General features: G+C 38.3%; 3 protein-coding genes across 4 annotated transcripts in view; 1 reads left to right on the forward strand and 2 right to left on the reverse strand.

Moving 5' to 3' along the window:
- LOC136845152 (uncharacterized) overlaps window positions 1-25698 on the forward strand; it is a 169693-nt gene that overhangs the window by 10150 nt on the left and 133845 nt on the right. The window lies entirely within an intron of this gene.
- Window positions 5535-12562, reverse strand: LOC136845149 (uncharacterized). Its single transcript, XM_067115094.1, has 9 exons — window positions 12447-12562; window positions 9614-9841; window positions 9348-9410; window positions 8965-9075; window positions 8535-8678; window positions 7958-8183; window positions 7531-7664; window positions 7029-7088; window positions 5535-6618 (listed from the first exon to the last, which is right to left on the reverse strand). The coding sequence occupies exons 2-9, from the start codon at window positions 9806-9808 to the stop codon at window positions 5953-5955; spliced, it is 1599 nt and encodes a 532-aa protein (XP_066971195.1). The 5' UTR covers window positions 9809-9841; window positions 12447-12562; the 3' UTR covers window positions 5535-5952.
- LOC136845150 (uncharacterized) lies at window positions 16810-25048 on the reverse strand. Of its 2 annotated transcripts, XM_067115095.1 has the most exons (7): window positions 24938-25048; window positions 21461-21941; window positions 21077-21151; window positions 20543-20650; window positions 19248-19307; window positions 18737-18808; window positions 16810-18271 (listed from the first exon to the last, which is right to left on the reverse strand). In XM_067115095.1, the coding sequence occupies exons 2-7, from the start codon at window positions 21920-21922 to the stop codon at window positions 17465-17467; spliced, it is 1584 nt and encodes a 527-aa protein (XP_066971196.1). In that variant the 5' UTR covers window positions 21923-21941; window positions 24938-25048; the 3' UTR covers window positions 16810-17464. The 2 variants fall into 2 exon arrangements, with proteins under 2 accessions (XP_066971196.1, XP_066971197.1); XM_067115096.1 differs by lacking the exon at window positions 20543-20650.

Genomic DNA, 25698 nt, shown 5'->3' on the forward strand with positions numbered 1-25698 from the left:
TTTCGTATTCTCTGTCTTCCATCTTACTTTCCTCAACCCTCTCCTAACAATTGTTTGGTAGTGCAGCTGCGAGGTTTTCCTCCCGTTATACCTTTGTAACCTTTTCCTCCCAGTTTTCCTTCCAGCGTTGAATGACCTCGTAGGTCCCAGCGCTCGGCCTCCGGCCTAAATTGTATAATCTGTATATTCTCTTTGTACGTCTATCATACGATGGATGTTTTCGCTTCTGGATCGGTTGGAGCTGTGTTTGTGTATGTGTTTGTGTGTGTGTTTGTGTATGTATGTGGTTCTGCTCGACTGTCTTTCCTCCCCTCCTCTTCCTCCTCTTCCTTCTCTTGTGTACATTCGCCTCTTCCTTCTCTTGTGTACATTCGTGTTGCTCAGGCTTAGCAAATGGTCCAGGATTATTTTTAACGAGGACACTGACCCACATGGGTAGATGTTCACGGGCCTCCCCCGGAGGATTAAATATTTTGCTCTTAAAATGAAATTGAAAATGGAGCTAGGTCAAGTTAAAAACTTTGGGCAGCTAGGTGGAAAGAGGCCAGCGAGAAGGATGAAAAGTTAATGGGCGGAAAGCGCTTCAGCTGGGCCGAATGGATGCTGCGTCGAACCTTGAGACGTCCTACGACATTATATATATATATATATATATATATATATATATATATATATATATATATATATATATATATATATGTATATATACTATTTATACATGTATAAATTATATATATATATATATATATATATATATATATATATATATATATATATATATATATATATATATTATATATGTATATATATACAAATATATATTGTAAATTATTATATACAAACAATGTTCGTTAGAAATTGTATTTCCAGTATTCCAGCCACACCCACAACCCCCCTCCGAACACATTCCAGTTCATTGTCCTCTGAAACGCCATACCTACCAACAATGTCATCTCTTTCTCTCCCACTGACCTTATTCATTTAATTCCAGTAGCACAGCCAACTTTTCATATCGTCCTAAACCAGCCTTGCACAGTTTCAGACTTTCCAAAAGCCATTTTCTTTCATTCTCATTCTTTTCCATTCTTGGTCCATTACTCTAGCCACGCATACACTAACCTTTACAATCCTCAAGCTTGCATATTCGTGACCTTCCACTAGTCCCCATGGTCTTCTTGACAGGACGCCATTTTACCACTCCAGACTCAATCATTCTTTGTCTTCCCCAGCCCTATGAACACTTTCCTTCCACCCTTTTTTTTTTTTTTTTTCACTGAATGCTAAACCATCCATCTTTCTCTCCTTAAACAAATCAGGTAACATTCTTTTTTATTACCATATCTTTATACATTCAAAACTCCAGGACATTTCATTTTTAAATAGAACAGTTGGAAGAGCAAGTTGATGGATGTAATGGTGACAAGAGGAGTGGTCAGATGTGCATCTAATCATTATTCAGTTGAAGAGAGGAAATGGTGGAAATGTGGCTGGAAATGTAATCAGCACAAGCCTCTTTGAGTATCATAAAAAGGAAATTCAAAGAACGTTTAGGGGTAAAAAATGATGCAAAATTGTGTCAAGGTAAAGACACGGAAGTGGAAGGAGTAAGTTATAAGTGTGCAGTAAATGAGGGTGAGTTATTAGGGTTAACAGAGGGTGTCTATGGGTATAGGAGGGTAGAGAGAAGAAACAGAATCATTAAATGGTGGGAAGAGGAAATGAAAGGGATAGCGAATTAAAAAAAAGAAATTATTTGAGGTTCACTTGCGTGACAAAAGAGAAAATCTTGTACATGATAGGATGAATATGGTAGTCAAGAAGTAACTGAGAGAAAAGTTTCCTCGGTGCAATCGAGTTTTCTGTACAGCGTATAATCAAGGCCACCGAAAATAGATGTATCTTTCGGTGGTCTCGTTATTATGCTCTGTGAGCCGCGGCCCATGAATCTTTAACCACGGCCCAGTGGTGGCCTGTTCTATATAGTTGCCAGACGCAAGATCATGGCTAACTTGAACCTTAAATAAAATGAAAATTCCATGGGCTAGAGGGCTGCAATTTGGTATGTTTGATGACTGGAGGGCTCTCTAGCCTCATTAATTTTAGAGGACGGACAGATAAAGCCGGCACAATAGTTTTCTTTTACAGAAAACTAAACAGGCAAATAATGGAAACAGAAAAGTGACTACGAGCAAAATTTTTGAGCAAGAACAGGAAGTTGTTCTGCCCGCAAGTAAATCCAGAGAGAAAGGTTAAAGAGTTAATGAATCTTCGAAAAACTCATTTTGGGCCGTAGAAAGTCATTACTGGTAGGGGTTTTTTGGGGTGGGGAAGTCTGCCTCCATGAATGCATGGGACAGGTGCTGTCTGAAGTGAAGCAGTCCTGGGTTAATGGAATATTTCGAACGTTTGGGGAATGTGGACGATAAAAGAGAGGAGGTGCTTAATGATGCAAGAGTGTAAGTTTGAGAATGCGAGTAATTAGGAAATTAAAGAATAAGAAAACCACTGGAGTTAATGGGATTCCAAGTACTTTAGTGAGGCATGTGGTGATAGTATGGTTGATTGGTTGACCAGGATGATCAGGGTGTACAGATCTGGGAAATGTTCCAAAGGATGAGTTAGAGAAGTCATTAAGGAGCAGGAGACAAAGAATTACTTTTTATAGCAGGGAGGGATGATGGAGGTGTCATAAGGGAAGGAGCAGTGTGGATTTAAGCAAGGGTTGGTGGCTATTGACTGGTTACATACATCCCTATGGGCAGACGCCGCAAACATAGTATAGAAATAATCTCTCTCTCTCTCTCTCTCTCTCTCTCTCTCTCTCTCTCTCTCTCTCTCTCTCTCTCTCTCTCTCTCAGTTAACTGCGATTCTAAAGCAATATCCCGTGGGCAACGAGGCAACATGTGAAGTCATCCAAACATTTTCAGAACTTCCAAAAAGCAACTTCGAATTTGTCTGAAAGTTTATTTTTCCAGTATTGCTATTTGTACGATTTTTTTTTTCAGAAAGCATTATTGACATCGAAAATCAATAGAGAGAGAGAGAGAGAGAATAGAATACAAAATTTAGGCCAAGGACCAAGCTCTGGGACCTATGAGGTCACTCAGCGCTGAAACGGAAATTGACAATAAAAAAGGTCTGAAAGGTGTAACAGGAGGAAAACTTAGCAGTTGCACTATGAAACAATTGTTAGGAGTGAGTGTATAGCAAGATGGAAGAAGAGAATATGAATGGAGGTACAGTAAAAGGAATGAAAGGTGTTGCAGCTGGAGGCAGAAGGGACGCTGCAAAGAACCTTAAGTAATACCTACAGTGCACCACATGAGGTGCACAAGAGGTCTGTGTTATGATAACTTAGCTTGCACACTTTAACACTTGACTGCCACCTCGTTATTGATTGCATTCATGACCTGGAGATTTCCTTTTCAAAATCTTCAAACACAAGGATCTGTCCAAGGCTATATTGATTTCTTCAAGCTCTTCGTTGGGTGAGTCGGTAGAGCTGCGGACTGTCACTCGATGGGCCGGAGTTCAATTCCCCGGTCGGCTGATGAAGAGTTAGAGGAATTTATTTCTGGTGATAGAAATTCATTTCTCGCTATAATGTGGTTCGGATTCCACAATAAACTGTAGGTCCCGTTGCTAAGTAACCAATTGGTTCTTAGCCACGTAAAATAAGTCTAATCTTTCGGGCCAGCCCTCTCTAGGAGAGCTGTTAATCAGCTTAGTGGTCTGGTAAAACTAAGGTATACTTAACTTTATCATACATGGCATGCAGACTTTTTTTCAAAATCTGCAGACACAAGGATCTGTCCATGGCATATAGGAACTGAACGAGGAAGTTTGTGGAAAAACTTTTTCAATAGAAAGGTAGACCCATGGGTAGAACGACATATATATAAAAGCATAAGAGTGAAAGTTGAATATGCATGCTCAGTACGACTATTTTATGGCCTGTCCACACTAGTGGGCATGCCCGTCGGGCACCTGCAGCTCTTTACATTTTCTCTCGCTTCTGAAGCAGTGTTACCGGACAATCGCATCGCTCTGGGCTCCATACTCAGCGGATCAGTATAGTGGAACGGGTTATGGGAACAGTGTTTGCCCGTCGGGCAGTGCCCGCTAGTGTGGACAGGGCTTTAGAGAAGTAAACTAAACTCTGCAAGTGTATTACTTAAGGACCTAAAAGACGACACAGTACAGTATAAATGGGACAGACCCGCCCTTTCCAAGGCTAGTATATTGTTTGTAGTGGTCCTCAAAACGCACCAAATCTCTTGGGCCCTGTCCACACTAGCGGGCATGCCCGTCGGGCACTTCCAGCTGTTTATATTTTCTCTCGCTTCTGAAGCAGTTACCAGACATTCGCATCGTTTTGGCTCCATACTCGGTCGGTCAGTATAGTGGAACGGTTATGGGAACAGTGTTTGCCCGTCGGGCAGTGCCCGCTAGTGTGGACAGGGCCTTATCACACTTTCATATGTGGACAGGGTGTTTGTGCAGGGAGTGAAATGGCTCCATCGATACTTCCACATGGTATGCTCACAAGTAATGCCACCTCACCCGCCCCTCCCTCACATTCCCAGCCAGCACGACCGTTTCTTCTGGCCCTCCGTCTTCTAGCTTAAATCCTGGGCCCACTACTTAATCATGTACACTGCATGCCGATATAAAATAACTCAGCATAGTCCAAGTAGCGCCTAACTCTAAAGTAGCCCCTTACCTGTGTACTTCACCGTACGGTATTTTCTTCGAACTGTCATCCATTGTGAAAAGATTTAACCAAATCATATATTTTAATTATAAATTTATGGAGTCGGAACTTTCCTTCAAAATTTTTTTTTTTCACGGATGCCAGTGTATTCGTTATATTTCAAGTAATAATCGCAGTCTAACTCTTCATCTGTTGGTGCTAGAGTGGGCCAACCCTCACCAAAATAAGCAGAGCGAAACTCGGGCATTGTAAAATGCCAGTGCTATCCTTTTTGGTATTTCCCGTCAAAATTCGTGTGTATTGTCCTCCATACGAAAGTTTAGGACTTGTCACTAATAATCTTGACCGTTTCATAAATCTCGCCTACCAATTTTTTAGTAATTTCAAACATTTTACTTTGTGTAAAATGAAGATTTCATAAACCTACATCATATTTACATGCCTTCCTTCAACTGCGTTCACATAGCCAAGCATTGCTCAGCAGGTTTGACCCTTTCACTAGCAAAGCCAGCCGGGCATGACATGGATGCTGTCTACACCATTTAGTAGAGGACTGAAGTATAGTCAGAAAATAGTACGTGGCCTCCAGACCCAAGGACAGCACCAGGAAAAATAAAAAGCTGTGAATCACAATTTTACTTAAAATGAATTTACTCTCAAATTACTCTTAAATTCCAAGTTTTTAAATTGCGGAGGTTAAAGAAAAAATTTTAGCATTTCATAACGGCCATTATTGGTACTTTAAATTGTTTGCTTTATATTACAGGATAAGTTAACCATTGTTCTGTAACTATTTGTAACGAAAAAAGGTAAAAAAAATTTTTTTCAAACATTCCTGCATTGTTTATTTCTTCATTAGTTAAAATAGCCAGTGTCTCCTACGCCTCGGATAAACAGCTCATACTTAATATGACTAAAACATTTCACAAGAAACATCACAATGGTTTGGAAAAATTGAGATATTAAGAGATTTTACTTCTTTAAAGGGGATTTTTAATCTTTTCAAAACTCAGAACACAGTATCTCATCAAATTGCCAACACCCTACATTCACACAATCTCTTAAACTGGTTAACATCCCTCAAGAGACTGGGTTAAAGAATTCAACACCACTCTCGACCCTCAAAGAGTGGGTTAAAGAATTAAACACCATTCTCGATTCCTTACTAATATTGGAAGCCTCCAATTATACCGAGCTGTGCATCATACTTCTATTTAAGTCCCTTACCAAAAGTCGACTAAATATCTAGGACCAATGCCAACTTATCACAGAGCTCTTTCTTGAACTTAGTGTCTAGTTTGAAGAAAAACTCCATCTCATGTTCCACGGGCGAAACCATGGCATTGCAACGCCTTATCCTCCTTGCATACTTATTGACAATTGTCTGGCTTCTCTCATCTTTCGTGACATACCAAGGTCCGCCCGGCTGCATGTATTTGTAAGAAACCCAGTTTGATGGAACACACTGGTCAGTCGACCTGCAGATCACAAATCTGCTTGTGCATCTTTCACTGCATTCATAAATTTCTACAGCATAAATACTGTAGTGCTCTGTGAGCAGGAAGTACGGCAAGAGCTTGTCAAAGCTAAGTTCAATGTTCAAGTTCCCATTACTGACACAGTCAAAACCATTCAGTCCTCGAGAAGCCTTGAACCAAACTCCTTCCATTCTGGAGAGGCTAGTGTTTATTCCTTCGTCTACATGTTTCATCTTCAACACCTCTTCAATTTTTTTCCCTTGACAGCCGTTTGTTTGAACTAAGTGGGACAGAAGTTTCATTTCAGTGTATTCTGCTCTGTCAAAAGCTAGACTGTGCCAGCTTTCAGGAATCCAGATGGTGTAACCCTCTATAAAGTTTTCCAGCAGCAGTTTGTCTCCATGTACTGGGACTGGGTTGCTGCTCTGAAAATACAAATTTTATTATTAGTCAATAAAACTAATGTAAATATGTTTTATATAAAACTAATGTAAAATATATTAAAATGCATTAAGTTCAGAATCCTTTAATGACTAGAGGTTTATATATGAAATGATATCCATCTTAAGAATAACTTTTTCAAAGTGATTATCCATCTTAAGAATACTTTTTTCGAAGTGATTATAGGCTTTACCTATACCAAGTAAACTGATTACTTAAACCAGCACTAACATCAAACTTGAAACAAGGATTAACCTCAACATTATGTCAACATTGTCAGATTGAGGTTCTTTGTCAACATTGTCACATCGAAGTCTGTTGACAAAGAACCTCAAGTACCAAAAAACAGCAAAATAGTAGGCCTGATTGAACTTAAATTGCAATCAAAACTTACCTTTGGGTCAGTTCTGGGTATTAGTTTAGATGCTATCAGTCGAAGCAATGGTCCGTCACACTGGGAAATAATGAAAATGACTTTCAGAACTTCGCAAACTAAAGTGTCAGTACATAGAAAAGAGCAACATGAAAAATAAAGCGCCCCTATTTAAGTGAAAAACATTTTAAGTTAAGGCATGTCAAGAAAGTTTTAAATTAAATCGTTACTAAATACTGTTGCGAATTAAATCCTAAGGGCATGGTTGTTTTTACATAGTCCAAGTAGATACCTGCTTTGCCATCACCAAATAATATTGAAGGGAAAAACTTTCAGTGGTGGAATGCCTGAGTAATGTTAATTAAACCAGTACTCTGGTCGCCAGACTTCAACTAGCAACAAATATCGAACACTGTGCCATAAACTTTTTAAACGGCATAAAATTTAATGGAGACTTCAAATGTCACCACAGAATTTACATGACTCTTGAAGTCTCAGTGGAAGGAAAATCATCTTGGCTTACCTTAGCATCCAACAGTGCAGATACTGCCTCAATGACTGACTTCTCATCAATGGCCGACAGTAGACGTAGAACATCTTCAGCTGGGGATGTTCTCCCAAAACCATTTGTCCTCAGAATTATTCCTCCATGGTCTCCTGAAGTTATTCTTTCATTACTAGGAAGTCTGTGTAACATTCACAACAAAGTCTGTGTAACATTCACAACAAAGTCTGTGTAACATTCACAACAAAGTCTGTATAAACATTCACAACAGTGTGTAAAAATTTAAAAATACATGTATGCATGCACCGAAGTGCACAACAAAGGCCCCTTAAATCAAAAGATTTGACATTCAGATTCTCAAATACATGAAAAAGATTATTCAACAAAAGTACATTCATGCAAACCCAGAGGTGGCCATAGCTGCATGCCTAACATTACAGCATACCTTCGGGTATTTTTCCCTTGTAAAATCTCGACTGGGTTTGATTACCAAGTGATTTATACCCAGCACTATAAACAGGTAGTTCCTCCTCTCTGGAACAGTCTCTCTCTTCAGGTAATTCTATTTTGCAGTGGGCTCCATTGACAGTTAATTTCTCTTCATTAACCGATCCATTTTTCTCGGTACATTTTGTAGAAAATCGTTCATTTGCATCTCCACCACAAAGTTCCTGGAAATAAGATTCTTCTTAGGTTTGTTTTTAAACACTAAGACCTATTTTTTTTCGATTTCTTGCAACACAAGTTGTTCCTTAATGAAGACAGCATTTCATTACTTTTAGAAAAAAGTTTTCAGTACTGTTTTCCATAAGTAGTTAATGCCATATTTATACTCAGGTTCTTAGTCTAAACAGAATCCACATTAACTCCATTTAATCTATCTTCCCTTTTCTACAACTTTCATATCAACCCCTCTATATGAAGATGTATCCCCCTTTCTACAACTTTCATATCAACTAGCACTTTATTTAGCTCGAACTTTCATATCAACTAGCTCTTATATTTAGCTCCACTGAACTTACCTCAGAAGTTACTGTACCATGAAATCCTGATACCATCTTTTGAAACTCCAGTTGCAGCTCAGCTGCTTGTTCAGTTAGCATCGATGCGGCATCTATCTCACGTCCTTTCAAGGCACAGTGTACTGCTCTTTCAACAGTATATTCCTAAAGAAAGAAAATGATAAAGTTTAACATAGCATGCAAACCCTTACGTCTGATTTAGCTGGGTAGTGTGCAAAATATTTTGTCATAGGTGCATTGATAAAAAAAACTGTGCCCTAAAAAGCATCTCTTGTTATACCATTAGATTAGTTTGTCTCACCAAGATTTTTACCTAAAAACAGATCATTGTCAAAAGGAAAGCTTTGCTAGTTTAACATTTTAATGTCACCGGTGATTTGTCGGAACTAAACTGGTCACCCTGTGGTATGTTAATCAGTAGCCTGCTTACCATTTCATTTAGTTTTGCTTGAATATCTTTGCAAGTAGTCTTGCGCACTGTCTCTGGAACGCTGACTGCATGACATCTTACACTTTCAATAGCTTCCCTGATACCACTTTCCTGAAGCACATACAATGTTAGTGTTAAACCCAAGTTGAAACAACTACTGATTTAGCTACTCTGTAAGGAACAGTTAAATCCAAGTAACCTATTTCCTCTACACAACACACTTTCAAGAGTAAATAAACTTTTGGCATAGAAGTATTTACAGAAAATTCTACAAATTTTTAATATCTGATACAACCTATATTACCATCAGAACTTTACCAAATCAAGTGAACATAGGTACAGGCGTCAAAGATACACTAAATGCAGCAAGTAATTGGGCTAACCTGGATACCAAGTAATTCCTGCAGTTTCTGCTTGAATGCTTCATCCACTACTTCAATCCCATCCTGTAAGCACCAAAGTGAGACAAGCTTTCAAAAAGCTAATTTAGCAGTCCTAAATTTCATTATTCACCACCTCTCATCAAAAAATTTGGACAGCTTGGATTGTGAATTCTAAAATTACAGCAATTTTTGGTGATGTGGATGCTGATCAGTGGACACAGTGAAAGGCAAGTTTCATCCAAATTTAAGCACGTCGCAACACTTACCTCCTTTTGCTCTTCGGAACTTTTGGAAATTAACAAGTGCTGGGACTCTTCCAGATCATCCCGTGGTACTGGCTCTGAAAACTCTGGAATGTTACCCTTCTTCAGAGGCCTAGCTCTATGGTGGTGCCTTTCATTGTTTTCAAAGTGGCCAGTTTTTCTACTGAAGGGTTCAGGAGTGATTCTTAGGCCTAACATTGTAGCAGGTATTTGGTGTATTCAGCAGATTCCCTAGAGAGAAATTGTAACCCTGTTAAATTGTACTCGTACTGTAGGCAGTCACTGAAAAATGTCATGATTTGTTAGAGAACTCTCTTCAATATCCCATCTTTCTCAAGTCATTTTAATCTGAAATATGCAAGTCTTTAGGAAATAAGAGAAAATCAAAATAACGTTGGGTTTCTATTTGGAATAATTTATACAATGGTAATTGTAATGCCAAAACAAAGTAACCAATCAAATGGGCAATACATTTATAATATACTAGCATGGAGCACTTTAACACTAATTTTATTGTAAAGGTTACTTGCTTAGGCAAGACCAAACTTTTTATGTAACCCAGACCCTCAGACAAGGAAAACAATGGGAAAAAACTACACAATTTCTCATCAGATACACAACAATGTATTTTAACAAGGTTCATGCATTTCAGACTTGTTGCAAACCACTCATTTCCGCGATTCTCGAGCCCCAACAAAAATGTGGTAACCCAATGGGTTCCGGAAATTGGAGTTATTACATGTGGTAACAAAATGCATGAACCACAGGATAAGCAGTCAGAAAGATAAAATAGCATTTTGTATTTTTACTAGGTTTACATTGGCATGAAGTATTTTTCAGAGGAAGCTGGAGACTGTCATTGAAACTTGGTAACAACTGATGGGAGGTATGGGAGCCAGTACAATTTTCCATTGGCATCCTGGACTAGGGGGGTTGGGGGGGATTGGTTGAGGTGGGAATCTTGCTAGGCTCGGGTTTGTATACCTAGGGAAAATACAAATTACCCATAATGTTTGAGGTTTGTTTCTACGGAGATACAAACTTAGAAACTCTTCTTGGGAGGACATTCTCAACTGACTGGAGAGTTTAATTTCGCCTGGAAAAGTCTGATTTCTAAGTTATGACAATGAGCAGAAGACCAGTGACTCAAGCTACCACTTATACAGTCTGTCGTAGGGATGCGAGATTGATAGGGCCCTTAGCCAGAGTGAGAAATGTCTGTACTTTCACTCCAGGGAAACTTGAGAACCAATCGTTGCGCTTATAGAAAGATTAGTATGATCGGAAGGCAGCTGACAGGTCAATTATAGCTTGGCTAACCCCTCACCCTCTAGATAAAGAAAGGGGTTTAGGTCACGCCCCTGCTTAACTTAGTGTTTAGGTTAGGTGAAGGGGTTCAGGAGGAATGCTCCTCCCCCCCCAACCCAGGGAAGGACCTGGTGCCCTATGTAAGGTTAGATAGGCCCTCTTATTCCACTAGTATGTTTTCACGTCCCCAAAAACCCTACTAGCCCACTGTGGCCCCCCATTAACGTAGGACATAATAGCGGTTCTAGTTACTCTAAAACTACTCCTTTAGTAACAAAATGAACGTTAAACTTCAAAGCACTCATTAAAACATTGGTAATCATATTTTCAACTCTTGGAAACTGGTTGAAAGGATAGTGATACTCAAAACCTACGCGATTGGCAGTTTTTTGAGGTGAGGCCACAAAATGTATCTGGCATTTCACTCTTAATACCACAACTCTGTATTGGATTACACTGTTCACTTCGTCTCCCTAATATACTTATGAAAACTGTACTAAAATCTATTGCAAATCTATTTAGATATTTACCGTATGTTACGTTTTAACATTCATTCCTGGTTAAAGTTAAGTATACCTTAGTTTAACCAGACCACTGAGCTGATTAACAGCTCTCCTAGGGCTGACCCGAAGGATTAGACTTATTTTACGTGGCTAAGAACCAATTGGTTACCCAGCAACGGGACCTACAGCTTATTGTGGAATCCGAACCACATTATACCGAAAAAATGAATTTCTCTCAAGAAATAAATTCCTGTAATTCATCATTGGCCGGTCGGAGACTCAAACTCGGGCCTAGCAGGGTGCTAGCGCTGATACTATTTGCGTCACTCATGGGAACGTATTTGAGTATTAAAGTGTAAATTAAACAAGAATAGGTCGAGAGTGAAAAAACGTTGGTAATTAAAAATGTTAAAATTTAAGATTATGCACTTTTGGGCGAATTGGTTTCCTTGTTGACTAAGCATTCCTGGAGAGGCTAACAATCTCTGGCCAAATTTTCCAAGACGTTTCTTTGCTTATTTACAAAAATATTTTTTTGCTTTCAGGCAAGACTAAAAAGTCGACATCCTACGCACCAATTTAAAGTCGCAAGGTATACAGTTTGCTTGGAGTTCTAAAAATTTATTAAGCAAGACCTACTATTGCGCCTATTTTAGAATACGTAGTTTTTCTCAAATGTTTGTTTCAACCGGTCCTGGTCGTTACGGCCGTAAGTCTAATTAGGCCGTAGCATCCAAAACAGCGGTAAGACGTTATGTTTATGGTATTTACCGTTATGTTTATGGGGTTTACCGTCATTAACTTTTAAAAGCAAGCCCCCAAAGAACAATGTATGCATATCAAAACGGAAAACAGTTACAAATTTCATTCCAAAAGTTCTCCGGTCCTGGTCGTTTCGGCCGAAAGTCATATGAAATTTAACCAGTTTAACAAACGGAATTTTGGTAAACGGATTTTTAGCACCAATCCAACAAGAGCGACGTGTTCAGCATTCCACACAACCACCAGTGAAAACACACCATTACCTTTAAAAGAAGTCAGTGGCAGACCTTCGACTTGCTTCAAAAACGGGTTCAATTCAAATGACAAGGCGACTGTCCGCGAGGGGAAAACAAATCAAGGACCCCAGAATGCCGGAAAGCCCCTATAGTTAACCAGCAATCCTTGGAATATATTCCCTAGTTATTTAAATGATTCGAAAACTAAATCTCCTCTTTCTTCATATTACTGGCAGGCTAAACATACATTCAGGAAGTTCAACAGGAACTTTTACACTCTTCACATGAAATGATGTAGCTTCGCTGGCAATTTGTCAAGGGGCAGGATTTCAATCAGATTTCCTAGGTACATTTACAGGTAATTGTCGAATTTCTCATCTGACCGACTAGACACGTTGTGGATTATTATTATTATTATTATTATTATTATTATTATTATTATTATTATTATTATTATTATTATTGCTGCTAAGAAATTCACATTCTCTTGGAAGACAATTGTGTTATAAAAATCCACAGTTATTATTATTATTATTATTATTATTATTATTATTATTATTATTATTATTATTATTATTGCTAAGATATTCACAATCTCGTGAAAAACAATCCGTAATAAAAATCCACAATTATTATATATTAAATATATTACTATATAATTGTGGATTATTATTATCATTATTATTATTATTATTATTATTATTATTATTATTATTATTATCTTCCGTTTGGTCTTTATTTCTGTGACAATGAATTGATGCATAATTTTTTTTTTTAATACCAACCCCCACATCCCGCAAGGTATAGAAGTACTGCAGGTACTATCAGCAGTGTTTTTTTTTCTTTTCTTTTTTGTGTAGTGCCCCTTTGGTCATTGCTTTCTGCCTTTTACTTTTCGTGTGTTTCTTTTGGTTTCCTCCCACCTACTGTAGCTGTCCAACTTCTTTAACTCTGTTCTATAACAGATTTCCCTATGATTGGAGAATAATTCCTTCTATCCAGGCCAGTGTGTCAAGAAAGGAGACCCATTTTGTCAAGCGCCAGTCTTGTTTTAGGAGCTGACGGTAAATAGCTACAGCCGATATCACTGAAACTATTGTGGATGCTGAGCACCATATATGAGCAGGCAATAACGATAAACTTCTATGATATCAGCTAAGGAATTTTATCGTCACCTACAAAAATCTCGTTATACTGCATGTAAAAATATCTCCATGGGCTTGACAGAAATGAAGTAATTATTATTTGAAAAGGAATGTATATTTATAAATTAAATTTAGCAAAATTTGTTTAGGAAATACCTTAGCATTAATGTTTTTTTCTGCCTCACCTGACAGACTTTCTTAACCGCTTTCGGCATCACCGGCCGTGACAGTTTTGATTGTGGCTCAGTGTGGGGCAAAGTTATGTATACCTTAGTTTAACCAGACCACTGAGCTGATTAACAGCTCTCCTAGGGCTGGCCCGAAGGATTAGACTTATTTTACGTGGCTAAGAACCAGTTGGTTACTTAACAATGGGACCTACAGCTTATTGTGGAATCCGAACCACATTATACCGAGAAATGAATTTCTATCACCAGAAATAAATTTCTCTAATTCTTCATTGGCCGGTCGGAGACTCGAACTCGGGCCTAGCAGAGTGCTAGCTGAGAACTATACCGACTCGTCCAACGAGGAACTCAAGTGTTGGGCAAAGCTTCCTATTTGATAGTGGAGTAATGTGAATGTAACCGCCGTGAAGTTGTATGCAATGGTGCATACGTAGTTAGGAACGCTGCTTTAAGATCATATACCTTTATATCATCAAACCCGACTAAAAGAGTGGTAAGCGTAGTTTTCATATTTATAATACAATTAGTACAGCAAGCAGATGGTCGTTAATGTGAAGAAATTGTCAATTTATCACGATGACGTAAAATGAAAATTCTGAAAACTCCATTATATGGAGTAACTCTGTCCCATCTTTGGTTAATTAGCTGGAATCCCATCGCCTTTTAGTTCCAAAATTTTTATACATACACTAACATGTATTTATAGAAAGCTGTCATAGCTTTTCAAGGTCACGGTAAACGTACTTTTCATGTTTTTTGGAAAATAAAAAGTCGTCAGCTGACGTTCCTGTTAACACCATTCATTTTGAGCTTCTGAATTTTCTGGTCACTTCAGGAATGCTAAAAATTGCACGTCAACCTGGTCAGTCGAGTGGAGAAAAGCAACGGTACCTCCCACATCTCAGTGTATTTTATGGTGTTCACATTCACATAGCCTTATACTTTATGAGAGGGGAAACCAAAGTGATGGAATGATTTACGAAATTTAAGTTGTCATGCCAAGCACTGGCTGTTCTAAAGTCTGGCCAATTGCTTAAAACAGTATTGTAACTGCACAGTCTGTGCGAACAGGTCCTGATAAGAAACAGTGTCCGGACATTGCAGACTAATTTTTATGCTGCTTTTGTGTTAACTTTAGGAAAATTGGTTAATAAGAGATTTGTAACGATTTTTCAAGGACATATATACATTTATATATATAAATACATATGATACATGTGTGTGCATGTGATCTCATTCAGTGTCAAGCACGTTCAAGTAAGCAGTAATAGAAAAAGCATAGTTTGATTTTTCATGAGCCTAGACTTAGCATGCCTGCTGTTCTACAGAGCAGTTTTGTGAGAACCATCCTTGGTCCTAAGTGGTGATGTAGTATGCAGATTGCGATTATTTGGTCTCTGGTACCACACTATATTTCCAGTCCCAGTTTTCTGAACATGATTACTATATAGTCATCAGACTGGACTCAATGGCTACATCTAGGCTAATATTGATTAGGCTATCCATTATCATGCTATATTTTTGCTCACGACTCCTCAAGCGCTAACAGCTGTCTAATATGAAACATTGACAACAATAACGCTACCCATAGCCTGAAAATTTCTTTTGGCGTCCAGGGCTGTCCGAGCTTTTTTTTTGGGGGGGTGGGTGTGGTTTAGGTTAACTACATCTACAAAGGTGATTGTACTAATGTGAAATAACATCAAGGCTTTGCTCCAGTATATTTAACTTTATTGTAGGTTTTGACGACATCCTAAGATCTTTATCTTCCCGACTAGTTTCGAAGTGGTTATTTTCTCTAGCCAGAAATTTTGATTTATCTCATCAACTTTAATTATTTAGTCACCTTCCATGAGCTATAGTTAGGATTTACTTTTGCCCTGGTGTCTGTGCCTCTGAGCTTTCCCAAGTGGTTTTCAAGGTTATCACCATACAAAATATGGAGCCCTATGTCAGTAACAATTTTGATTTCCATGACATAGTTATGCATTCATTTAAAGCTTATGTGTATAGACTTTCCTTTTTCCCGATAGGGTTAGCAAATTGTCAGGTTGTTACCAAGAGGTTAATTCAATTCCCCAATTTTTTGAAGGTCAACATTATTTGGGTTATTACCAAGAGGTTACTTAAATAATTCCAGTTTTCCAACTTCAGTAAAGAATAATGTTGAGTAAAATATTGCTCTCAAATGCCGCCTCGTCATGTAAGCAAGCAAAAAAGGGCAATCATGTTTTTCCTAAGCCTAAGATTTGGCTTTTAAATCACTGAAATATTCAAAGACTGTGTATCGAATAAATTTAAGGACTAATTTTGTCAGTTGTCTGCACCTTTAACAGTAGTTGCTGCTGTAGTTCCTAGCCAGCTAGGCTATTTAGATTCATCCTTATTTTGAGAGAGGCAACTCCCCGCTTGGGGGGAAATGCCGTCAATGCATCGCACGAGGTGTACTGTAGGCATTACTAAAGGTTCTTTGCAGCGTCCCTTCGGCCCCTAGCTGCAACTCCTTTCATTCCTTTTACTGTACCTCCATTCATATCTCTCTTCCAACTCGCTATCTACCCCTCGCTGCATAAATATTTCATAGTGCAACTGCGAGGTTTTCCTCCTGTTACACCTTTCAAACCTTTTACTGTCAATTTCCGTTTCAGCGCTGAATGACCTCGTAGGTCCCAGCGCTTGGCCTTTGGCCTAAATTCTATATTAAATTAAATTCCGTAGCAACAACACAGGCAACATTCCAAACAATTAAGATCAATGTAGTAACCTTAATGATAGGAATGATTTGCTGATTGAATTGAATTGAATATAGAATTTAGGCCGAATGCCAAGCACTAGGACTAATGAGGACATTCAGCGCTGAAACGGAAATTGACAGTAAAAGGTTTGAAAGGTGTAACAGGAGGAAACCCACGCGATTATGATTTGCCTATTGTCTACTGAATTTTACAATGTCCAGCCTTTTTGTCTTGAGACAGCTGTTTTTGATAACTTTATCCGCTCACCAAAGGCTAATAGCCCCTTCTTGACAACTTTGACTAAGGGAAATGATAGGCCGTGTAGACAAGATGAAATTTAGTTTTTCCTGCTCATAATATAAAACTAATGCACAAATTTAAATTTTACAATAAATTTTCATAGAGGGCAGCTAAAAACAATATTAAAAAATCTGAAAACCTCAGTTGAGGCAAAGCTACCGTTCCCTGTTGGATATTGAGAAATTTCTATAGTCACTGGACCCAGTTATTTAAAAACACAGTAATGCTACAGCACATGAAAAAGATAATTTTATAATTAATACAGTTGACAGGTAGTATGTTTGCTAAAATAGACCTTGATATCGTAATAGTTATCTTTAGCTAAAGTTTAATTTGGTTTTAAATAAGTATTAAAAATATAAAAATCTTGTATTTTAACTAGCATTTTATAATAGTCCATTACACATCCATGCAGTTCACAGTATCACACCACCATTTTCAGCGGCTTATGACAGTTTGCATAAATATTTAAGCTGTTTTTTTTTTTTTAACAAAAAATGCTATTTATTTACACGCAGTTTTAAATTTGAGGTAGAACAGAGGTCTTCATTTGTAGCCTCTTCAAAATCATTTAGAGGTTGTCTGTTGAGTTGATTTCCTCATCTACCTTTCACTGCAGATTGACTTTGTGCACCATCTCAGTTACCATTCTGTCATTAGAACCTGACCCAGCTTTATCAGTCCCAGAACTCCTCGTCAATGTCACCCATCTCCAAATAGGACTCTGTCACCGACAGGGGCGACGGACATAGAACCCACGTTGCACGATCTCCAGACCTATACTTCTGACACATGCCTTCCTCACCACCATTCGCCAGGACGTGAGACACTGGCAGCATGTCCATCCTCGTGAAAACCTTCTTGAAGAAACCCTCATCAAACTTGAAGAAGACCTCCACCTCGTGTTCAACTGGATGGCGCTCACGGGAACAAAAAGCTCTGATGAACCGCGGGAACTTGTGGGAGATGCTGCCTTCCGCCATGTCCTTCACCACGAACCAAGGCCCACCGGGGTTGTAGAGCTCGAAGCCCGCCCATATGCCGGGGATATCTTGGTCTGTTTTCTTAACCATGACGAGACGACTGACGCACCTTGTTGGCGACTGGAAAACTTCCGCCAGGTACATTCTGAACCGACCTGTTAACAGGTAGTAGACTACAAGTCTGTGCAGAGTTATGTCCAGACTTGCGCACCCATATTTACTGTGGCCGTGGGGTGGGCGCGTCCGAAACCAGGCGCCGTTCATCCCTCTCAGACTGGTGCTGTCCATCTCTGCCTCTATGGGTTTCGGAAGCAGACTTTTGGCCTTCCTCATTTCACGGTACTCGTCGATGTGAACGATATGCGAAATGAAGTAGTTCTCCTCATAATCGTCTTGTGTGAAATCTATGCTGTAAGCATTCTGAGGGACCCACATACAAGACTTTTCTTCTTGGTTTTGTAGGATTAGGTTATCGAGCCGAACGTCATACGACTCGTGCGCCTGGAAAAGTAGTGGAACATATTACATTCAAATTAAGACTTGAAATGAGCCTTCATGATTGTAAACTGAACAAAATTTGTTGAAAATATGTTAAGGAACTTATAGAGAATCAACAAATAAGGAGGTTCCCACATCTGACCTGTGCACGCGTTAAAAAAATTGCGAGTCCAAGGTAACATTGATATTTCCGAGACACACATGAGTATGTTACCAAAACCAGTAAGGCAGCACCCTGGATATTAAAAACTTGGCACATTGTGATAATGACCTTACATAAAATTTGAAAGCTAAAAATTTCATGAAAAAAATATTCCAAATTAATGAGAAAATTACTTGAATTTACTCTCTCCTAGGTCAAGTGATTGCCGTGTCATAAATGGATTAGCCATTCTTTAAAGGCTTAGTGTTAATATCAAATCAGAATTTTAATTTTTTTAAGTAAACTTAGAATGTTTTGAACCACACCTTGTACTCGACCACATCTGGAATTACGCTTATTTGTGGAACCAAACTCTGGAAATGTTCTCTTCCTTGTCCCTGCAAGATAAGTTGAACAAATTCAACATTAAGTTGGTTTTCTCGTATGAAAAGGTAAAATTTCAAGAGACCCTATCAGAGAAAATTTAAATTTAGTTCATTATGAAAAGAAAATCATTTCAGGAGGCCCTCTTTCCAATATAAACTTCAAAAACAGTTCTAAAACTACGGATAATTGGAGCATTCACGAGACTCGGTCAGAAAAATTGTAAATTTCGTCCATAATAAAAAAAATTTCAGGAGATCCTCTTTGAAATTAAACCGCGCTGTCATAAAACTGTAAATAAAAGTATTCAGAATAGCTATTCTGTACATAAATAGTGCTAATTAAGATGATTCGCAAGAAACTACTGCAAGCTTGAAGGTGCTTGGCATTTCTGGTGACCAGAACATAACACAAAACGTTTCAATACATAATTGCAAAAGCACAGTTCCTTACGTGAAAGTTATTCAGTAGTATCTGTAATATGTCCTCCTTTCCTTCTCCTCCAGTGCTGTCCTGTAAATTAGTGAGCACAAAAATAGAAGCCTTCTATGTTAATTTACGCCCAAAAATATGGAAAAAGTCCAAACTGGTCTCAGAATGGTCCAAGCATGTTAGTGCAAGGAGCACATTTTGATGAATGCTCTGAGAGAGAACAAGATCAACTATTATCAGTACTTAAAGTTAAAAGAAACTTTTTTACTAAATTACATTTCAACTTCTTAATTAAGAACAGATTCCAAGAGCTTGCTGTAACGGGAACACAGGCAACAGCATTAGGTTAAAAACTTTTTAGGCCCTGGTTAGGGGACTTCACTACAACTCCCCAACTGGGACAAATTTACCAAGCCAGCTTGAGGGTAAATTTTCCTGCATATTTGATATCAGTTTTTAATATTCAGTCTTTTAAAGCACTACTTTCTAATCCATTACTGGACTGTGCTTATATCCAGGAGAGGTTGGTTCTGTCATTTTGATGATGTTACTAGCATTCCCTCCAAAGATGCATGACCCTAAGGGCCTCTGTGAAATTCCACCACAAGTCTTAGCTGCTCTTGATCTTACACAGAGCTCAGATGATCTCTAGCCTCCCTTTTTGTAATCCTCATCCAAGTTGGTCTGAGTCTTCTCAGTTCTGCTGCCTGCAGGAGCCCAGCTGACACTATCGCACACTTCTTTCCCATGGGTTGTAGATTTTACCTTCAAATCCAGTTTCAATCTATTTGATTTGCAGTGCTGATTCAGCCTGCCCAAATGCTCTAGCAAGAAAATTTAAAGTTATACATTTAAGTAGGTCTATTTCAACTGCGTAAGAACCGTTCCTTTTCTATTCACAGAAAAGACTAGTTGTGTGTGTACTGTATCTTGTACGATCTGACATTATGTAGAAATTCGGGTTTTACAGCCTCACAGTAGAGTTTAAATGAATATTGGGTCTTTGATTAGTACTCACATGTAAATAAATGCTAAAACTTGAGTAGAGTCAGTTTACAATTTCATAAAAAAACCATCCATTACCATACCTGCAATACTGTTTGTCTCAAAAGAGCAAAGCACTACCACTGCGGATTAAAAAATTCCACTTGCTTTTAGACACGGGATTGAAATCCCAAAGTATTTTATGAGATGTTGGATCAAAACCCCAAAACACTTTTAGACAAAGAACTATGACTTTAAATTCCAAATAAAAAGTACTCGAGTTAAACTATCGGTAGCTTCTATACTTAGGATTAAATTTCCAAATCTCCTACCGTGTCCCCATTGCTTGCTCCTGCAGAGCCTCCTTCTGAGTGATCCAAGTTTTTCCCCGATACAGCTTTACCACAGGCACTTTTTGCAAGTTTACCTTTCACAATGATCTGAAAGATTTGAGACGCGAAAGCACCTTTTCGTTAGCTGTCACTCCATCCACTTCTAAGTGCCAACATGATATTCCAAACTACAGTCATCCATGTTTTTCATAGTGCAGAAACAAATTGTGGGTTGACTCCAAGCAGTCAAGTGTGATGTTCATCACACAGTCTAAACCAGACTGTTTCAGACATGCCTTTGGAATACTGATAAGAAGAAAAATTGTTGCCAATATGACTGTTCTTAGTTTTCATCATTTAAAGTTAATGAAATTAAATTCATAATTACTGTATACACATCTCAGCTAAGTTGGGCCCTATTTTTCATACAATTGCACATGAAGGCAAACAGATTCAGTTATATTTTGACTATATGGGCAATTCTAGGCTCAAAAGACATTGGAGGTATAAAATCCACTAAAGGATATGACTAACCTGAAAGCAAGTATCTTGTAAAGCATTTGGGTCTTTTCCGAGGGATAGTGCCTTAAACTCCTCCTCCAGATTATCCTGTAATTAAATATGGAAAGTTTTTCAAATGCTGTCAACCTGCTATACATGCATTTCCAATTACTTTTGAGAATGACTTAAAATTCACTTATACTCATTGCTTACACAGCAATTTTCTTTTAAGGTAGTCAGTGTTAGAAGCAATCCAAAAGTTCTTGGTGTTAGGGTCAACTTAAAATAGAAAAATAGCATATTCTTCCCACATCAGCCTTCTTAACAAGACTCCAGAAGCCATGTTAAGACAAAGCACAACAACAGACAATATTATATACAACCGAAACCATAAAAACTTCATTCAACTAAACTTACAGCAACAGGAGTTGCACCACAGACTGTCCTGCGTTTCAGGCTGGATTTCAGCCTCTTTTCACTCAAAGTGCAGTTCTCGGGTAAGTACCTGTAGGGTGTACCTGTTAATGGCATAGACCGCGTTGACCGTGAAAGTTTCTGCTTCTGTCTTTCTTGAGTGTTGCCAGAAGACCTTAGAATAACGGCAGGTTCCACGCTGTTGGCAGCCTTTGTGTTGGCAGCTGCCAAATTGCCCGATGTTTCCGCATTATCAGCAGGCACTGAACTGTTAGAAGACACTAGATTGACAAGCCCAGTAACATTAGCTGGCATTGTAGTGTCAGTTGTCTGTGGAACTTCGGATACCCTTGGCATGTCTGCTGCCCTTGCAGCATCAGCTGCCACTGAATCAACCGCTACTGGATTTTCAGTTGGGATTGAATTGTCAGATGACCCTGTTGTGCTAGTCTCTCCCTGTTCCATTAGGCTAAACCTTAAGTACCTAGAAAAAAAAAACTTAAAATTTGGTCATTTTCCTCAAAGTCTCAGAATTCCTTGTACTATTAGCAGTAAGTGTGGAATGAATTAATGAAAACATAAAACCTGGACAAATACAGTATATCAGAAATTACTCTAAGATCAGACAGCACCTATCATAAGCTGATTATGGCTTTAGGCTGTTTGTGCTATCAGTTAAGAGCACCAAGTTTACTATTTTTCTATAACTTAAGTAAAACTTTAGACTGCTGTTATGTTTCACACAGTTCTTTCATAGAGGATTTGAACTTTACACATTACATGAGCATGATATTCCTATTAAATTTTGTTTACTGGAGACCTGTTTTAGATTTTAAGAAATTCCAAGATCAGTGAAACTGAATAATATCCTGTCCCTGAAATCCAAAGCTTAACATTAGACATTCCATTAGAAAACTTTTACGCAAGTGTCGTCATTTTTGGTCCTGCAGTTCTACAGAACACTTGAAATTACCACTTTGTTCCACCTTATCTCCCAGTGGGAGTGGAAGTGGCCTCCACTGGAAGAAACTTTAATCTCTGACTCTGGATGCTTTGTGCAAAATTTAGTAGAAATCTATTTAGGGGTTTGCGAGTTCATGCCAGAGACATACGTAATGATACCCGAAAAAACAAAGTATGAGCTTTCAGCTCACCCTGAATTAAAAACGATTGAATTGTACACACAAAATATGCAGGCTACTCCCTGATGCTTATAACCAAATACCATAAAGAAACCAAGCCTTATTATTGCGTGGCCAGACAAGGAAAAACTTCAGGCCATGGAAAAACTTCAAACAGAATTTACACATCACTTTCTCAACGTAGTTAAATTAATTTGGTCCTGTTAAGGATTATTTTAGTAATCTAAAGTTCTGAAATTGCAAATTTTAAAGCTACATTAATATATTTATTCAGTATGCAGTTCCACCAAAGTTATGCTAGATGTGACCAAATATTAGCATTTGCTGTGCATTCTCAGTCACAGCCTACTCTGGCTTCCATTAACACAATCATCAGTTATAAACTAGCTATGCCACGTTTTCACACTACATAAGCACCAGCCATAACCTGTTTTGACAGGCTGTCACATTAACGTGAGTAACTCCTAACTGCACCCAACCTACCTACACATTACCATCAGCTACAACCACGAGGATTGGTCTTCACACCCGATCCTGGTCATTTCTGCCATAAGTCATTCAGACCGTAACATCCGCAACAACGTAAGACGTTATGTTTATGGTATTTACCGTTATGTTTATGGTACTTACCGTCATTAGTTTACGTACATCTCCAAGGGGCTGGCACTAAACACGGTGCCCATTTTGCACATAAGCATGCTTACGGCCCAAATGACTTGCAGCCGAAACAACCCGAACTCTCCACTCCTACATTTATGTCAGCTTGTTGCCCCATAGACCAGGATGCCTTTTCAACCAGGACTTATTGGCTTAATCACCTATAGATGTACTAATTACATCTCCATTGGCTGACTGACCCTCTCAAACCTCAAGAGCACAGTTCACAGCTTCGACTGACTGGCTTTCCCAACCTTAGGCATACCAGTTGCAACCTCGACTTTCTGACCTTCTCACCCTCAGTTGCACCAGTTGCAACCATGACTGGCCTTCACACCTTTATATTTACAGTTATAGCCAAGCCTGGCTTCATCCCTCAAAATATCAGTTCACAACTTAGCTGTCCCTTACTCTTGTACTCGTATACTGTTGGCTACATGTAGTCAAAACTAAGCCTGGCCATCACTTTAGTGTAAAACTGTCTTAACAGCTGCCTTTCTCATCTATTCCCCATTTTTTATTTTGGTAGTTACCCAATGTGGGTCTCATCTCATTTACTTAGTCTATTCCAGGCATCACCTAGCAACTTTTACAGCATAACCTAGCTTCTACCTAGCTTCTTACGCGCATCTGCTGTGATATGTACCTTCTACCTCATGTACATATGTCAGTCGAGCCTGCCTCCATGTGACCTGTCGATTTTGTGTAGATGAATTTCTCGACCTGACCCACTCACGTGTTTAGCACTAACAGATAGGCACAACCTCATGTTTAAGACATAAGGTCATCCATATTCATGTTCACCATTCATAACCTAATGCTGTAATTCACTTGAATATTCACCAGCATTAAGCAAATTAACAAAATGTACTGTACATACCATCATAACCTGCTCATCACTACACAGCTCAACCTGGTTCTATTCTTCATGATCACTAGCCTGATCGGTCATTTTTCGGAAGACTCCAGCCAGCCATTTCGAAAGGTGCCAGCTAGCCATTTTTGCATGAAAAATCATTTTGGGTTTTTCATGCAAAAAATGGCTAGGAAATGATAGGGCACTAAAAGAACCTGATAATACCAACCTATCGTAACCTAGGGGTGTTTACTGGTTACATTTTTGCCGTCTGGGGACGGTATTGCCATACCCTTTAAGACGTAATTTGATTATTTTTCTCTGTTATTAAGCATTTGCGAAGGTTATGTAATGGGAAGAAGTTTTTTGTTTTGATGTGATTTACCCAAGAAAAAGATAAATTATAAAGTGGGAGGTGGCTGGAGTCTTCCGAAAAATAAACGCCTAATCCTTGAGCAAATCGGTTACATCCTTGCCTGAACCCACCCATTTAATGCTTAGTATCTATGAAAAATATTTTTCCATGTAACTTTCTGAAACAAATTTGGCCGTAGGTTTTACGCAAGTGTCAACCTATGAACAGTCTGGATGCTGCGGTTTTAAAAACAATCCCTAATCTTTGTATGATTGGAACGATATGCACTGCTCCTTAAGAAAAACGGTTAGAGATCACACAGAAAAATTATCAGCAAACTAATCAACCGTGACGGTGTAGTCTGTAAACCGTTATACGGAAACGAACTCTCATTTTCACTATCAACCTAAAAAAAAAAGTAAGAAAACACAGAAACTCACCATAAAAGCGAAACAGTCGGGAAAACGCACCTTCTTTAAATCACTAAATTTCCGACAGGAAACAGCAGTACTTTCCGTTTTACCGTAAGAACGCTGACAAGACTTATCCCCTTCTCTGTTCTGCGAGCAATTGACTACTACAGAAAATCCAAAGAGTTCTTTCATGGACGAGAGAATAACGGTGTTGTGGGAGCATCGTAATCTCCCGAGTCCTTGGCAATTTCACTTAGTGCTTTTATGGGTATTTATACATGCCCAGAATAGGATGTCAGTTTTATACTCACAACCAAAAGTTATACTACGTTTGATTCCTGGGCAAGGACTGGCAGTATGGGTAAAAGTCTTAGGAACCCATTTTGCCTTCCCGGACCTGAGAAGTAAATCAAGTACGTGGTAATTAGACGACTGTGGTGATTCAGTCAGGGATGAAAAGCACACTCACGCACACACTATATATATATATATATATATATATATATATATATATATATATATATATATATATATATATATATATATATAGTTTGTTTGCATTAAAAGCAGTTGTTTTAGTGGAATCAATAAGTTGCTTGCAGTGATAATATTATATATATATATATATATATATATATATATATATATATATATATATAATATATATATATAATATATATATATAATATATATATCTATATCTATCTATCTATATATATATATATATATATATATATATATATATATATATATATATATATATATATATATATATATTCACTAACACCTGGTAGTGGAGTATAATTAGTAATCAGCTC

The sequence above is a fragment of the Macrobrachium rosenbergii genome, chromosome 13 (genome assembly GCF_040412425.1).
Source record: "Macrobrachium rosenbergii isolate ZJJX-2024 chromosome 13, ASM4041242v1, whole genome shotgun sequence".
Lineage (NCBI taxonomy): Eukaryota > Metazoa > Arthropoda > Malacostraca > Decapoda > Palaemonidae > Macrobrachium > Macrobrachium rosenbergii.